General features: G+C 36.9%; 1 protein-coding gene across 18 annotated transcripts in view; it reads left to right on the plus strand.

The window, feature by feature from the left end:
* Nucleotides 1-15341, plus strand: part of CHD9 (chromodomain helicase DNA binding protein 9) — a 219550-nt gene that overhangs the window by 181010 nt on the left and 23199 nt on the right. For all 18 annotated transcript variants that reach the window (XM_043898458.1, XM_043898464.1, XM_043898467.1 and 15 more), the window contains 8 exons: nucleotides 360-559; nucleotides 3530-3689; nucleotides 4131-4220; nucleotides 10591-10694; nucleotides 11185-11302; nucleotides 11899-11956; nucleotides 14285-14327; nucleotides 14695-14914. In XM_043898458.1, the coding sequence (XP_043754393.1) occupies nucleotides 360-559; nucleotides 3530-3689; nucleotides 4131-4220; nucleotides 10591-10694; nucleotides 11185-11302; nucleotides 11899-11956; nucleotides 14285-14327; nucleotides 14695-14914 (993 nt within the window). The remainder of the gene's footprint in view (nucleotides 1-359; nucleotides 560-3529; nucleotides 3690-4130; nucleotides 4221-10590; nucleotides 10695-11184; nucleotides 11303-11898; nucleotides 11957-14284; nucleotides 14328-14694; nucleotides 14915-15341) is intronic.

Here is a 15341-nt window from a genome sequence, read left to right on the forward strand (position 1 = left end):
GTTAGAATCAATAAAATTATTTTTAAAGTATCATGCATTTATATATTTAACATATTTAACAGAATGATGAGATACCTTAAATTTTAAAATTATAAATGTATTGCTAATGTCAAACTCCTTATTGTTCTCAGATTTGCATATTCAGTAACAAAATGGATAATATTGTTATCCATTATTGAATAAAATGTACTAGAAATTACCATGATTCTGCATTTTATTCTATGGGGAAAAAACTTTTATTAGGTAAATCCTGTTAATGACAAGATGTGTTTTTTGCAGTTTTCTGGCCTTTATCCATGAGTTATGTTTTTCTCTAGGATTTCATACAATATTAATGTAAATATACATTTTTTAACTAGATGGGGCCGATGGAGGGAGATTCTGTCTCATGGCCGTTTTAAAAGGCAGCTAAACGAGCACGATGTAGAAATTATCTGCCGAGCCCTCTTGGCGTATTGCCTTGTTCACTACCGAGGAGACGAGAAAATTAAAGGCTTCATATGGGATCTCATTACTCCAACTGAAGATGGGCAGACACGAGAGCTGCAGAATCATCTAGGTAGGAACATCCTTTATTTCCTTTTAAAATTCAGCTCTAGTTGTATCACTCACTAGCACTTAAACTCCCGCTTAGTAGTCCATAATATGGACATTTCTTAATTCATTTGGCATCTCCATTAATGATGGACATTTAAGACATTTCCAGTTTTAGACAATTGAAAAACAGGTATCAGTGAAGATCCCTGTACATTCCTCGTTGTGCACAGGAACAAATCTTGCACTAAAGTAAATATCAAGAAATGGAATTGTTGAGGTACAGCATATACACATCCATAGCATCTAAAATGTGGTCTGTGAGCCTTTCCCAGGAGCTTTTTAGAAATGAAGAATCTTAGACCTCAGACCTACTGCATCAGAATCTACGTTTTAACAAGTTCCTCAGCAATTAGTATGTATATTAAAATTTGGAAAACAGTGATAATCCATTTAATTTTTTTTTAATATTTTAATTTGCCATCCAATGTGGCTATGCCAATTTATAGTCTTATCAAAGGGCTGGAAATTTTTCTTTGTAATCTTTGTAACCTTGCTAACAGAACATTCGTTTTTTTCCATAAAATAACTAAATTTTCTATAAAGATAAAAAAGATGACTCTTCCCTTAAATTTGTGTTACAGTTTTGTTCCCTTTAATCAACAAATACCTGTTAAAGCACCTGTCATGTGCTTCTTTGCAAAGTACTGGGAAAATGAGAAGGAACGACACAGACAAGATCTCTGAACTCATGAACCTTACATTCTGGTCAGGCAGAGTTAGACTATATGGACCTTTGTGAGCAAAGTGATATCTCTGCTTTTTAATGTGCTATCTAGGTTTGCCATAGCTTTTCTTCCAGGGAGCAAGTGTCTTTTGATTTTGTGGCTTGCAGTTACCATTCTCAGTGATTTTGGAGCCCAATAAAATGAAATTACCTAAATACTTGTAGATTATGATGAATACTGTGAAGGAAATAAACCAAGGACTGAGATGGAGAAGAACAGAAAGCACGTGGTTTAGATTTGGGTGGTCACTGGGGTTCTGTCCCAGCAGGAGGGAATGAAGTTATTAATGTGAAGAGTGATTTCTGGTAAAGAGACAAGATTGTGTATATTACACAAATATAATTTCATTCTTCCTTGAAACCCAACTTAAATGTCAATAAAGAGGAAAAAATTCAAGGCATTAAGCTTGATGAAGTATACAGGTAAAAATTTTAGTTTCTTAAATAGTAGAACGGAAGGAAATGGAGAGGGCATCTATAAATCAGTGGTTCACAACCAGACATGATTTTGTGCCCCAGTCTTGCTCTCACTCTGGGTTGTCACAACTTCGAGGATGTCAGTGGCATCTAATGGGTAGAGGCCATGAGTGCACAGGCAGCACCCACAATAAGAAACTGTGCCGCTCACAATAACAGTAGTGCCAGGATTGAAAAGCTTGCTATAATCTGAAAGGTTTAAATGTCCTCAGCCAGTTATAATGTGTGAGCCTTATTTGGGTCCTGATTGAAAGTAGCAGCCCAGGGGAAATTTCTCTGTTATTTTTATTAGATAATTTTAAATCTGAATACTAAATATTAAGTAAGTATTATTGCATTTTTTGGGGCTGACATGTTGTAGGGTATTGTAATTTTTTTTTTTTTAAGGAGGTCTTTTACATGTGTTAAAAGACTCGGACATTTATTAGAGGTGATTATTGTCTTCAGTTTATCTCAAAATAGTATTGGAGTTTGGGGAACAAACATAATATAGATGAAGCAAAATTGGCTGTGAATTGATAATGAAGTTGGAAGATAGGACCCAGTGCTCCATCGTATTATTCCATCTATTTTCGTGTATACTTAATTACATAATTTAAAAATAAATAAGAATAAACCTTTAAAAATAGACAGGGTGGGAAAAGAATTTTGGAATCTCGAAGCATTAGATTAGTGGTAACTAACTTAACCAACTGGAGAAAACTGAATCTTAGGTCAACATTAGGAAAGGGCAACAACCAACTGATTTTGCTTAATAGGTTATCCAAAAGTTTCAGGAGTTTGTGACATCCATGACCTCTGAAAGTGGGTATAAAAGACAGGCGCTTTGATTGAAAGTTGTTTAAAGGGGAGATCAGACCCCTAAATACCCTCTTCAGCTCCATATAGCCATGATATAAAGACTGACTGAATGTTTATTCTCTAGAGAAAATAAAATAAGGTCTGCATTGCATTGGGATTTGCAACATGGACTTACCAAATGACTGTTAAATTAATATGTATAGTGGACAATGTCATACTCAAGGAAGAAAACTAAGAAATTTTCCTTGGTTAATCTGACCAGAGCAAAACATAAAGATAATGACAGGAAAAAGCCAGTCAGATTACCCTTCAAAGAGGCAGTCCACAGTCATCTCCATTCATTCAGACTGCCAGTCAGTTTTCCTTTCATTCTTAAATATGAGCAAATAACCAAGACTAGCAGAAATCTGGGGAAAGTCTCCAACATGAATGAGAGACTAAAACAAATTGCTAAAATGTAATTGTAGGAAACAAAGACTATAAAAAGAAAACTTCTAAAATACTAATATTTGAAAAGATACTTCAAATATACCATGATTTTGAAAGCAGAGTAAACATACTCTTGCAAAACAGATCATTTAGCCACAACTTACACTTTTGTCACTAAGGAAGCATAAAGTAAAGCACAGGGAAAGGTTTGATCTTTTGGTTTTTACATTTAGAAAAAAATGTTTTGGAACATAGAGGTAATCAGAATGATTGCTTAGAGATACTAAATTGGGTGTTTGGCAGACATCATGTTAATATGTACGGAATCATTGTATCATCTTGCAATTTAGTTAATATTGGTACCATTAACATTTCAAAGATCTCTGTATAGCCTTGACAGACCTCTGAAAGCCTCCAGAAGTTGCTTGCATTGTAAAAATGTTTCAAACAGAACATCTTTATACAAATTATCCCTGATTTCACATGTCCTCATTTCAACAGGCCTGTCAGCCCCGGTACCTAGAGGTCGAAAAGGAAAGAAAGTAAAGACTCAGACAAGCTCATTTGATATACAAAAAGCAGAATGGCTTCGAAAATACAATCCTGAGCAACTACTTCAAGATGAAGGCTACAAAAAACATATAAAACACCACTGTAATAAGTAGGTAGTGGGGTATTTTTAACACAACTCATTAAAAGTTTACTTTTCTGACTTCTAACAATCTTAAAGCATGCTGCTTTGGAGTACAAAGACAGTGTGGTCTAGGACCAATCCTACTCTTAATCTTATAGGGTGTCCTTCAGCAAATCATGGTACCTCTTGTGTCACTATTCATCAAGAGAGAGAATAAAACTGACCTCCAAGTGATCTTGTTGTGCCTTACTTGGCTGTTAAATAATGATGATTGTGAAGATTTTGGAGTAACCTATTATATACACACACACACGCATATAGTAGTAATGGGATTAATTTAATCAGAAGTAATTGTTAATTATTTCACTATAAAAATTCTGTATACAAATTCTTTTAATTTTAACCCCATGGATGAATTTTCTTTAATGATAATTAATGTCTTTTGATTTTTTTTCCCCTCATTTTTAGAGTTTTGCTTCGTGTAAGAATGCTGTATTATCTAAAGCAAGAAGTCATTGGAAATGAGTGTCAGAAAGTTTTTGATGGAGTTGATGCAAGGTAAATAACATGTTTATGTTTATTTTTTAGCAACATAATGAGGCAAAAGTTAAATGACCAGGAAATTGTATATTAAGTGACTCTTTATTCAGTGAAATTCACAGAAAGGAAAATCTTCCAAATTTAGAGTAATCCTTGTCAATTTGTTGCCTTTTGTCTATTAATCTCATTGTTGGCTCTGTCACTGAAAATTATAAGAGTGAAAACAGCAGTAGTAGTAGTTTCCTACTACCATGTGAAGTGAAAGTCGTTCAGTCGTGTCCGACTCTTTGCGACCCCATGAACTATACAGTCCATGGAATTCTCCAGGCCAGAATACTGGAGTGGGTAGCCTTTCCCTTCTCCAGGGGATCTTCCCAACCCAGGGATCAAACCCGCCTCCTGCATTGCAGGTGGATTCTTTACTGGCTGAGCCACAAGGGAAGCCCTCCTTTCTGGTCGTGGTGGTGAAACAGCTCATTTGTGTTTAATCACATTTGAGATTAATGGTCATAAGTTTGAAGTAAGTCATTTGACAGGGTTCATGTGATTTTCTCCAGCAGTGTTCAACTGCTTCACTTCAGTTCAGTTCAGTCGCTCAGTCGTGTCCGACTCCTTAGTTATAGGCAAAAGGTAAATGGATTTTTAGATTTAACATGAATTGGGGTTGTATCATGTATGTAGAACAGAGGGAAAAGCAGGCAAAGAACTTTAGTGAGTACAGTGCTAGACTACAGAATGGTTATTTATAATGAGGAAAGTGGGGGATGAAAGTGATGATGGATAGTAAGTGGTAAGATAGGGGACACCGTGGTGAAGCTAGAGAATTATAGTGAAAAGTACCCAAGTTAATTGAGTTGGAAGGAACTGACAGTTGGAATTCTGATTGAAGAGATTATGCTGCTATTGGTGATGATAAGATTAAGTATATGACTGTGTGCATGTGTGGCTGAGGTAGAGAGGAAAAAAAGATAATGTAAAGGTCAAGGAACTGAGAGACCAAGGTATTGGATGGATCACTTGAGGATGCAAAAGTTTCTCGTTGTAGTAAGAGGGAGGAAACTTAAGTTTTAGGGCTCCTACTACCTTATCTAAGCCCTAAAACTGTAATTCTCTAGCTTCATCATGGTGTTGGTGTCCCCATGTTACCACCTACTATGCATCATCACTTTCATCCCCCACTTTCCTCATTATAATAACTATTCTGTAGTCTAGCACTGTACTCACTAAAGTTCTTTGCCTGCTTTTCCCTCTGTTCTACATACATGACACAACCCCAATTCATGTTAAACTTAAAAATCCATTTACCTTTTTGCCTATAACTAAGCAGTTGAACATTGCTGGAGAAAATCACACACACTCTGCCAAATGACTCACTTCAAATTTATGATCATTAATCTCACATGTGATTAAACACAAATAAGATGTTTAACCAACACGACCAGAAAGTTCATTTACTGGTTCTTCAAGAGGACCATTCCATTCCTCTCTCCTCAAACCATCTTCCTATCCTACTAGCATCCCCTCCAGTAATGACTTTGGTGTATATTTCATGGAGAAAATAGAAACAGACAAGAGCTACCTTCAGTTCTACTTGTCGTGTGTGTCCCCCTATTTGTTCCTTCTCTCAGGATGCCCTAGAAATCCTCCTCCTCATCCTCCTTAGAGCAGCCCTTATGCTTGGAATTCATCTCTTACCTTGTAAAGATTTTACACCTTTGTTTCCTGAATCATCATTTCCCCCACTCTTTACTGAATCATTCTCTTGGCATATATACGTTTCTTAATGTCATTCATTTTAAAAAGAACAAAAAACCTACTATAATGTACATACATCCTTCTAATCCATTTCTCTGCTCTTCTTCACACAAATAGAGAGCTGTGTGGGTTGATAATCTTACACCTCTTTACTTTGCATTTTCTCTTCAGCCTGTTCCAGTTAATCCTGTATCTCCACTCTCTGACTGAAATGATTTTTAGTAAGGCCATTAATAATCTCCAGTGTGAAGTTTAGATGTCTCTGAACTTAGTCTGTTTCTCCCTTCTTGAAATGATGTCTTCAGGAGACATCCATGCTTCTACACCCACCTGGTTCTTTTTTCCTCGTTGGTCATCCTCTTTTCCTTTGCTAGCTCGTACTCTTCTAATAGAGGCTTCCCAGTTGGCTCAGCGGTTAAGAATCCATCGGCTAATGCAGGAGACGCTGGTGCAATTCCTGGGTCGGACGATCCCGTGGAGAAGGAAATGGCCACCCACATCAGTATTCTTGCCTGGGAAATCCTATGGACAGAGGTGCCTGGAGGTTACAGTTCACAGGGTCGCAAAGAGTCGGATGTGACTGGGAGACTAAACAACAACAGTTCATCTGATAGATCTCTAGATGTTGGATTGGTCAAGAGCTGTGTCCTCAGCTTGCTTTCTTGTCCTTTCTCCTTAGGTGAATTTATGCAGCCTCATCATATCAAATGTGATCTATACATAGATGACTGTCATATTTACATATTCATCCCAGACCTTTCCCCTCAGCTCTAAGGTCTAAAGCAGCTGCCTCAAACATTTCCACTTGAAATATCTGATTAACATATCAATTTTCCCCTGCATTTTCCAAATCCTCTGTCTCCTTTTGTTCCCTCCCCGCCTTCCCACATACAGGCCTTCTCCATCCTAGTAAATCTACCACCCAGTTGCTCTGGTATCATTCTTGATTATTCTCTTCTCAAACCCTACAGGAAGACTTGCTAGCTTGACAAAGTATATGCGAAGTCTGAGCACTTTTTTCCTCTTTCCTCTGCTGACTCCCTAGTCCAAGGCGCCATCATCTCATGTTTAGACTTTTGCAGTGGCCTCCTTATTGAGTCCCTTTGCCTCTTCTTTTTCAAGAGTAGTTGGATTTTGGTTGTTGTTGTTTTGTCCCGGCCCCAAGATTTGCAGGATCTTAGTTCCCCGACCAGGGATTGAACCCATGCCCCCTTCAGTGGGAGCACAGAGTTCTAACCACTACTGGACTGCCAGGGAATTGCCATTTTTGCATCTTTTGCCTCTCTACAGTTGGACCTTGATACAGAAGCCAGAGTGATCTTTGTAAAGCAAAAATCAGACCAAGGCAATCCTCTTCTCAGAACCTTCTCATTTCTCTTAGAGTAAAGACCCATCCTGCAGTGCCCTACATCAGTCTGGGCCCTCTTGCTCTACTTTGTCCTTCATCCAGTGTTCCCCCAGCATGTCAGGCTCATTCTGTGCTGTCTGCCCAGTGCAAATACTCTTTCCCCTCTTTTTCCTCAGAAGTGCCTGCTCCCATCATGCAGGTCTCAGCTTAGGTTTCACTCTGCAGATAGGCCTTCCCAGCCCACTCTAGCTGGAGCAGCCCACCAGTCACTGACTATGACTTAACCTTATTTTATCTCATTCATGATGCCTACTAGTATTAAAAATTGTATTTATTTTTAAATTGTATTTTTCCTGTCAGTACAATTTAATTTGATTCAAGGTGACATATGCTGTCCGTCTTATTGATGATCATATTCCTAGCCCCTAGAGCCTGGGAAATAGTAACAATCAGTAAATATAATTTGTTGTTGACTTATCAGCTCCTCTTTTTCTTTGATCTGATTGAATTCAACACTCTTGTGATTTCTAGGAACTGTGATCTTTGAATTATCCTCTTTCATTATTCTCTCCCTCACTGGCTTCTCCTTTGGGTTTTATTTGGATTTTAACGTATTCATATCTCTCTCAACACACTCCCTCGTTGCCTCCCAGCCTTTGCATTCTTGGAGCAACATTCTCTTTCCCATTTTCCTCCCTTCTCCCTCTCTTACTACTCAGAAGACATCAACTCAGCCTCCCTGTCCTCTCAGCTGGGTGCCTTGTCACAGCACTCATCACAGGTATTGAAGAGGTTTTGCAGATACTTCTTCAGAAGGGCAGGGTTATGTCTATCTTGTTATTGCCATTGTTAGCACATAGTGAATACTGTTTAAATCTATTTTGCATGGATGATCTGGCCAGGGGAAGTCAGAGGCTTTATGCAAGAGATTGCAGAAATTAACAACAGGAGTATATGCACCTTATTGTATTCCTTTCCCCAGCAGTTAATGAACACTTAACATGCATATGGCACATTTAAACCAGGAGGTATATACTGAGTGCGCTTTACTCTTTGTGTATGTTAGTCGCTCAGTCGTGTCCGACTCTGTGACCCCACGGACTGTAGCCCACCAGGCTTCTCTGTCCATGGAATTCTCCAGGCGAGAATACTGGAGTGGATTGCCATTCCCTTCTCCAGAGGAACTTCCCACCCTAGAACTCTGGTCTCCTGCATCACAGGCACATTCTTTACCGTTTGAGCTTCAGGGAATTCTGTAAAGTGAAAGTCACTCAGTCCTATATGACTCTTCAGGACCGCGTGGACTATACAGTCCATGGAGTTCTCCAGGCCAGAATACTGGAGTGGGTAGCTTTTTCCCTTCTCCGGCTGATCTTCCTAACCCAGGAATCCACCCAGGAAGTGGAGTCTCCTGAGCTATCAGGGAAGCCCCCTTTACTCTTTAAAAGAAGGATAAAAACCTTCCACCTCAGATGTCACAGCATTTTGAGCTTAGAGTGCCACCTGATGGTTTGTAAAGGGAAATACATATCTGACCCACTTGATGATTCCCCTTTGGGTATCCTGTCTCCAGTGTTCTTTCCTCTTATTCCTTTATCTTTTGTGCTTCTGCTTTGATTAATCCTGAACAGGAATGCAATCAAAACTAAGTATCTTGTTTAACTGTATTTTTCCTCATCTTTCTTCAGCTTTTGCCATATCACAGGAAAACCTCTCTTCCTCTTCCTGCACTAAACTAAAAAATATTGTGACTGTGACACTTCTCTTTTTAAGCAAAATAAGATATAATGAGATGTGCATTTTAGAATGCCGAAAAATGTCTTTCAGTCTCCTGGCAAAACGCTTATGAAAAATAAACAGTGATTTTCTTATGTTTTAATTACTTATAAAACTTACAACTCTTTCATTGTCAGTGTCTTTTATTTCAGCTACATTAGTGGTTAAGTATTAGGTTCTTGTGGACGAGACCAGAAACATTGATCACTTATCTTCTATCTGAAAGTTTATTTTGAATTCCCAAGGATAACCAACTTATAGGAAACTCTTCATATCTTACATCCATAGTCCTTTGTTAATTGATTTATAAAATTTATGATGCTACGATGAAGCTAAATTTGTGGGGGTTTTTTTATGTGTTGTGTTTTTAAATGGTTTGAATCTCTGGTAAAGAAGTGAACATTTCAGTCCTTTTATGCATGGCATCTTTCCCTTTTTAGAGGTGTATATTACTTCAGAGGTGTGTTACTTGCAGAAATGTTTCTGGGAAAATAATAATTTCAAGTGATAAAGGAAAAGAAAGTTATATTTATAAAATTATAAGTGCTGTAATTGTTTTATATTAATGAAAACCACCACATTACCAGAGCATCATGGATTTATCATTGTGGTTTCAGTAAATTATCATATTGTCATTTTGTGGCATGTATTATAAACAGCATAAAAAATAGCACTTGGAGTGTTTTCATCAAATCACTAATCAAGAACCTGCATTCTCCCCACTTGTAAGCAGCGCGTAGTTTTTCAGCGTGATTTCCTAGCAACTGCTGCTGCTGTTCAGTCACTCAGTCGTGTCCAACTCTTTGCGACCCCGTGGACTGCAGCACGCCAGGCTTCCCTGTCCTTCACCATCTCCCAGAGCTTGTTCAAACTCATGTCCATTGAGTCGGTGATGCCATCCAACCATCTCGCCCTCTGCCATCCCCTTTTCCTCCTGCCTTCAGTCTTTCCCAGCATCAGGGCCTTTTCTAATAAGTGGACTCTTTGCATCAGGCGGCCAAAGTATTGGAGCTTCAGCTTCAGCATCAGTCCTTCCAATGATTGATTCAGGATTGATTTCCTATTCCTAGCAATAGCAGTCTAAAAGAGACATAACCTGTTTTACAGCCTAGTGCAATTGATTTGCTTTTTAGGGGTTCAGTCTCCTCATATACAAAATAAAATATTTGAACCAGATGATTTTGGCCACATTGTTTGCTGACATAATCAGATAGATTTTTGTCTGTATCTAAAGGAAATCAGTGGAAAGACTATTATTCCTTAAGGATAAAGTAAACCTGTTGAAACTTACTTCTGTTGTGCTTAAAATTATTAATTCATTTTATGATATCTTTGTAGTTATTGTGCAATTTTATAATTTTAATTGGTGATAATTGTGGGAAATAAGAAAATAAAGTTATATCCTTTTTTTGTTAAAAACCACAGTGCTTTTTATAAGCTATGTAAAATTTTGCCTCCTCTTAGACTTGTTTATAGTAACCCATAAACTCGTATCATGCTTTTTTTAAGTGACATTGATGTTTGGGTCCCAGAACCAGACCACTCAGAAGTCCCAGCTGAGTGGTGGGACTTTGATGCTGATAAGTCGCTCCTTATTGGGGTTTTTAAACATGGTAAGTGAGACGTAAGATAAGTAGAGTCTTCATCTCTGTATACTGTTAAGTCAGCTATGTCTTAATTTTTTTATTTCCACTTACAGCTTTATTTCAGTAACACCCATTGAATATATATATAAAGCATGCACTCTCGAACTGTCCATTAGTCACTACATTTTCTTATGAGTGGGTGGCATATATAAACTGCTTCTCCCAGACATGTCTCATGTAACATTCCCTCTAAGGAAGAGTTTTTATGTGAAATTTGTTGCATGTGATCAGATTTTTCTCTTTTTCAGCTTAACTGATAAATTTAATCTAGATTCCTAAATATACTTATTGTCAGACCATGTAATGTTTGGGATAATTTCTAGAAAATGTTTAACCTGTATCATTTTAATATATGGTCCCTTTAGTGTAGGAAGATCACCCATCATAAATATGAGAAATACTTACATGTTTTTCTTCTTTTTATCCTTTTTACTTCCAAAATTGGTGGTCCCTCTAGGTTATGAAAAGTATAACACTATCCGAGCAGACCCAGCATTGTGCTTTTTGGAACGAGTAGGAAAACCTGATGAGAAAGCAGTTGCTGCGGAACAGAGGGCAAATGATTATATGGATGGGTACGTGCATTTCAGAAGCATGAGTTCTCCGTATATCTCTGTCAACATCAGTGTGTTCTGTCAGTGATGTTTCTCTTTAGATAAAGTAGTAGTAGCTAATGAGAGTCTAATAAATTAGCACTTGTTAAACAGAGTGTGAATGAAGAAAGGGACTGAACGTTCCCCACACCCATTCATTTGATGAGTTCTTCACTTGTCCATTCTTAGTAGTCACAGCAATTAAGCCCATAAAATTTTGAAGGTGTACGAGGGAAAAAGAAAGCTAAGCATACACAATTGAAGAGAAATATGATGTTCATTATACCTGTTTCTTTTCTCACCGAAAGAGAAAAGTAAGAGTCTATGTTAAGATTAATACCACATTTATAAGTGAGCTTGGGGGTAAATTAGAGTAAATTAGAACTAGCTTTCTTCTGACTTGCCATGTAATTGCCTTCATGCTATTAGGTGAGCTCCTCTGGCTAAACAACAGAGACTTCAGTCTGACCTTTAAAACATATTAAAAAGTCCTTCCAACAGTACCCCATTTGTTTGTCCAGCCAAGGGAAATTTGAAGTTCGGGAACAATAATTATGGCATTTGTTGGTATTTAACAGGGATGTGGAAGATCCAGAATACAAACCTGCCCCAGCTATCTTTAAAGATGATATAGAGGTATGCTTTGGATCATGTTTTTAAGTCATCAGTTCTAGTTATCCATGTTTTCTTTTGCTTGATTTTTCTTTTGTGTGTTTTTCCTTCATATGTTTTTATTATGCATCATTTCTCTCAAGATAGTGACCAACATAGGTTGCCAGACATCACAAATAAGCATTTAGAATTTGCTTGATCTCCCCTTCTAGACAAGCTGGAGACTGGTTTGGACATATGGATGAAATGGAACTTGCCAACATGCTACACTGCTAGGAACCAAAGAGACAGTATTCAGGGGCAAAATCCCAAAGCAGAGTGAGAACTAGATACTGAGCACAGAGCAACAGTCAGAAACTGGGCCTCCATAAAGCAGTTTGAAATAGAGGGTAGAGCCTGGAGGAATTTTGAGCTGCCAAAGCACAATTCTAAGTGGTCTATTTATAGAAAGTCAAAAGGAAGAAAAAGAGTTGTTGAAAGTACAGAAAAGAATCTGTTGGATTGGAGAAATGATATTAAAAGAGGAGAGGAATTTTTCCAGTATTTCTGAGAACATAGTAAAGACTAAACAATGCTGTGGCTGTCAGGTAGGATTTGCTGGCCTTGGTTGCCAAGGGAATGGGATATTGAGGAAGAAAGATGAAGTTTAGGCCAGTGTGTACCGGTGAGAATGATAGCCAGTAAAATCAGAACCCTTAAAGGGTAGTACTTCCCGCCAAACTGCACATGAAAACATAGAAATCTATCTCAGCATGGGCTTCAGGTAAGGAGAAAATTATCTCCCCTGAGAATTCATAACCATAGGCCTACCTTTTCTTGAGTTTATGGTTTGATTTTTTTTTTTTTTTTAATCTGCATGGTCCAAGAATTCTCAAGGCAAAAAATGTAATATAAAAAGAGATCCCAAGCTGGTAATACCATTGAGGTACCTGGTGAAGGAAAACAAACAAAGATAAAGAACTAACAGAAGAAACAACTTCAGTTGAGATTATATTTGCATCCTGAAGATAGCCTTCCATGAAATAAGGTCAAAATCCAAAACTTCATCTATGAGGAACAATTTACCATGAATTCATGTTAGCAAATACAACAAAGAACAAGATTAGATGTCTAAGAATTTGTAATAATAGATCTCCTGAAATAGAAAATAAATAAATTTTTTACTGATTAAAGAAAGAACTAAGAACAGAACAAAAGAAAGCATATGATTTTTAAAGGGACATGTGAAGGAGAATTATATGTAACTTTAGAAGTGGAAAATATTGACCTTGAAATTTAAACTCCACAAATAAGTTAAACCTTGTGCTGGAGAAGCAAATTAGACACAGTTCATGAGAGGAGAAATTATTTACAATATAGAGGAAATTATCCAAAATGTAGCATGATGAATCAGTTTGAGCCAAAAAGAGAGAAACCACATAGTAATTTCAATAGGGAAAGCTTGATGTAAAGACTTACTGATTGTGATAGAGGAACTGAAATAATGAGAGAGAGAGTAGAAAGAAGTGTCGGGGACTCTAAAGAATGTAATAGCCACTGCTCCTACGGCTGAGATACAGCACCCAGGGAAGGATCCTGTCCCCACGAGGGCTAAGGGTATGGCCATAGTAAGCAGAGGACTGTTATCAAAGAGATTAGAAATAACAAGTATTGGATAGGATGCAGAGAAAAGTGAAACCTTGTACATTGTTGGCGGGAATGTAAATTGGTGTAGCCACTATGGAAGACAATATGGAGGTTCCTTAAAAATTAAAAATTGTCATGTGATCTAGCAGTCAAACTTACGGGTACTTAGCCTTTAAAGAAAAGCACAAATTTGAAAAGATATATGCACCCCGATCACATGTTGTTTCAAGTATTATTTATAATAACCAAGATGTGGTAACAACCTAAGTGTCTCTTGATGGAAAAATGGGTAAAGAGATTGTGATATACATAACACACGTTTTCATGTCTATGTTTATGTATATATGTATACAATGGAATATTATTCAGTCTTTAAAAAAAAATGAAATCTTCTCCTTTGCAACAACATGGATGGACCTTGAGAACACTATGCTAAGTGAAATAAGTCAGATAAAGACAAATACTGTATGATCACTTAATATGTGGAATCTAAAAAAGAACATATTTTTGAACTAAATTGATAGATAAAGAGAACAGAGTGTGCTTGCCAGAGGCTGGGAGTTAGAGATGAGGTGGAAATGGGTGAACTGTTTTTGGTTTGAGTTTTTTTAATTTAAATAAATTTTTAAAATTCTTTTGCAAAACAAAGTATTATAAAGAAAATCGATTCTCTTATTGTATTTTGACCCAGTTTCCCTGTGACACATTTCTGTTTTCTTTTGAAAGGATGATGTTTCCTCACCAGGAGATCTTGTTATAGCAGATGGAGGTAAATAACATTTCTTTCTTTCTTCAGTATTGTTGTAAATTAGCATTCCCATGATACCATGAGATCAGTAAACTAGTACACTATTATATGTTTCAAATGTGCATGAAATTTATTGAAGATAGTTGCAATCATTATAAAACATAGTTGATTGAAAGTTTAACAGTATTTTTAGTTGTCAGAGCTCTAATTAAAGCTTTTTTTGAAAGAGATTTGTTTTTGCTTTTCAGTTAACTGAATTAAAAGAAAAAATTAAGTAGGGTAATTTTGCTGCTTTTGTGAGCTTCATGGCAGTATCTATTGAGTTTTTTTGTGTGTTTGTTTTCTAGTTGTGTTTTTTTTTAATTGACATGAGTTTCTTTAAATGTAGATGGTCAGCTGATGGAGGGTGATAAAATTTATTGGCCTACTCAGTCAGCCTTAACTACCCGTTTGAGGCGTCTCATTACTGCATATCAGCGTACTAATAAAAACAGACAAATCCAACAGATACAACCTACTTTCCCTGTGCCTGCCAGTGTTATGCAGCCTCTTTATGAAGAAGCCACTCTTAACCCTAAAATAGCAGCCAAGATAGAAAGACAGCAGAGGTAAGACTAAGTTTTTAATAGATAGTATCTAAATATACTATTCATTCTGAAGTCTGTTAGGCTATGATTATCTCACTTTGCTAAAAACATATCTAGGTAGAGAAGTTGGTCAAAGCAAAATGCTTTATGCACACATACACATGTATATAAGTATATGCACATACAAAGATGGTTAAACTAATTGCATTTTATAGTTACTAGGTCTTATTTTATGTGTAATTCATGTTTATGAACAATGAGGTGTAAGGGAAATGAAGGTGAAAACTCAACAATTAAATTATAAATGAAATGTATTTTTAAATTACATGAAATAAATTCCATTGTGTCTTATTTTACACGATGACATTAATGAAGTACAGAATTCATGAAAGAGAAGTTCGTCTCTGCTTTTTACCGAGGATGAACCCTTAAAGCTACTGATGTCAAA

This window comes from Cervus elaphus, chromosome 4 (genome assembly GCF_910594005.1).
Source record: "Cervus elaphus chromosome 4, mCerEla1.1, whole genome shotgun sequence".
Classification (NCBI taxonomy): domain Eukaryota; kingdom Metazoa; phylum Chordata; class Mammalia; order Artiodactyla; family Cervidae; genus Cervus; species Cervus elaphus.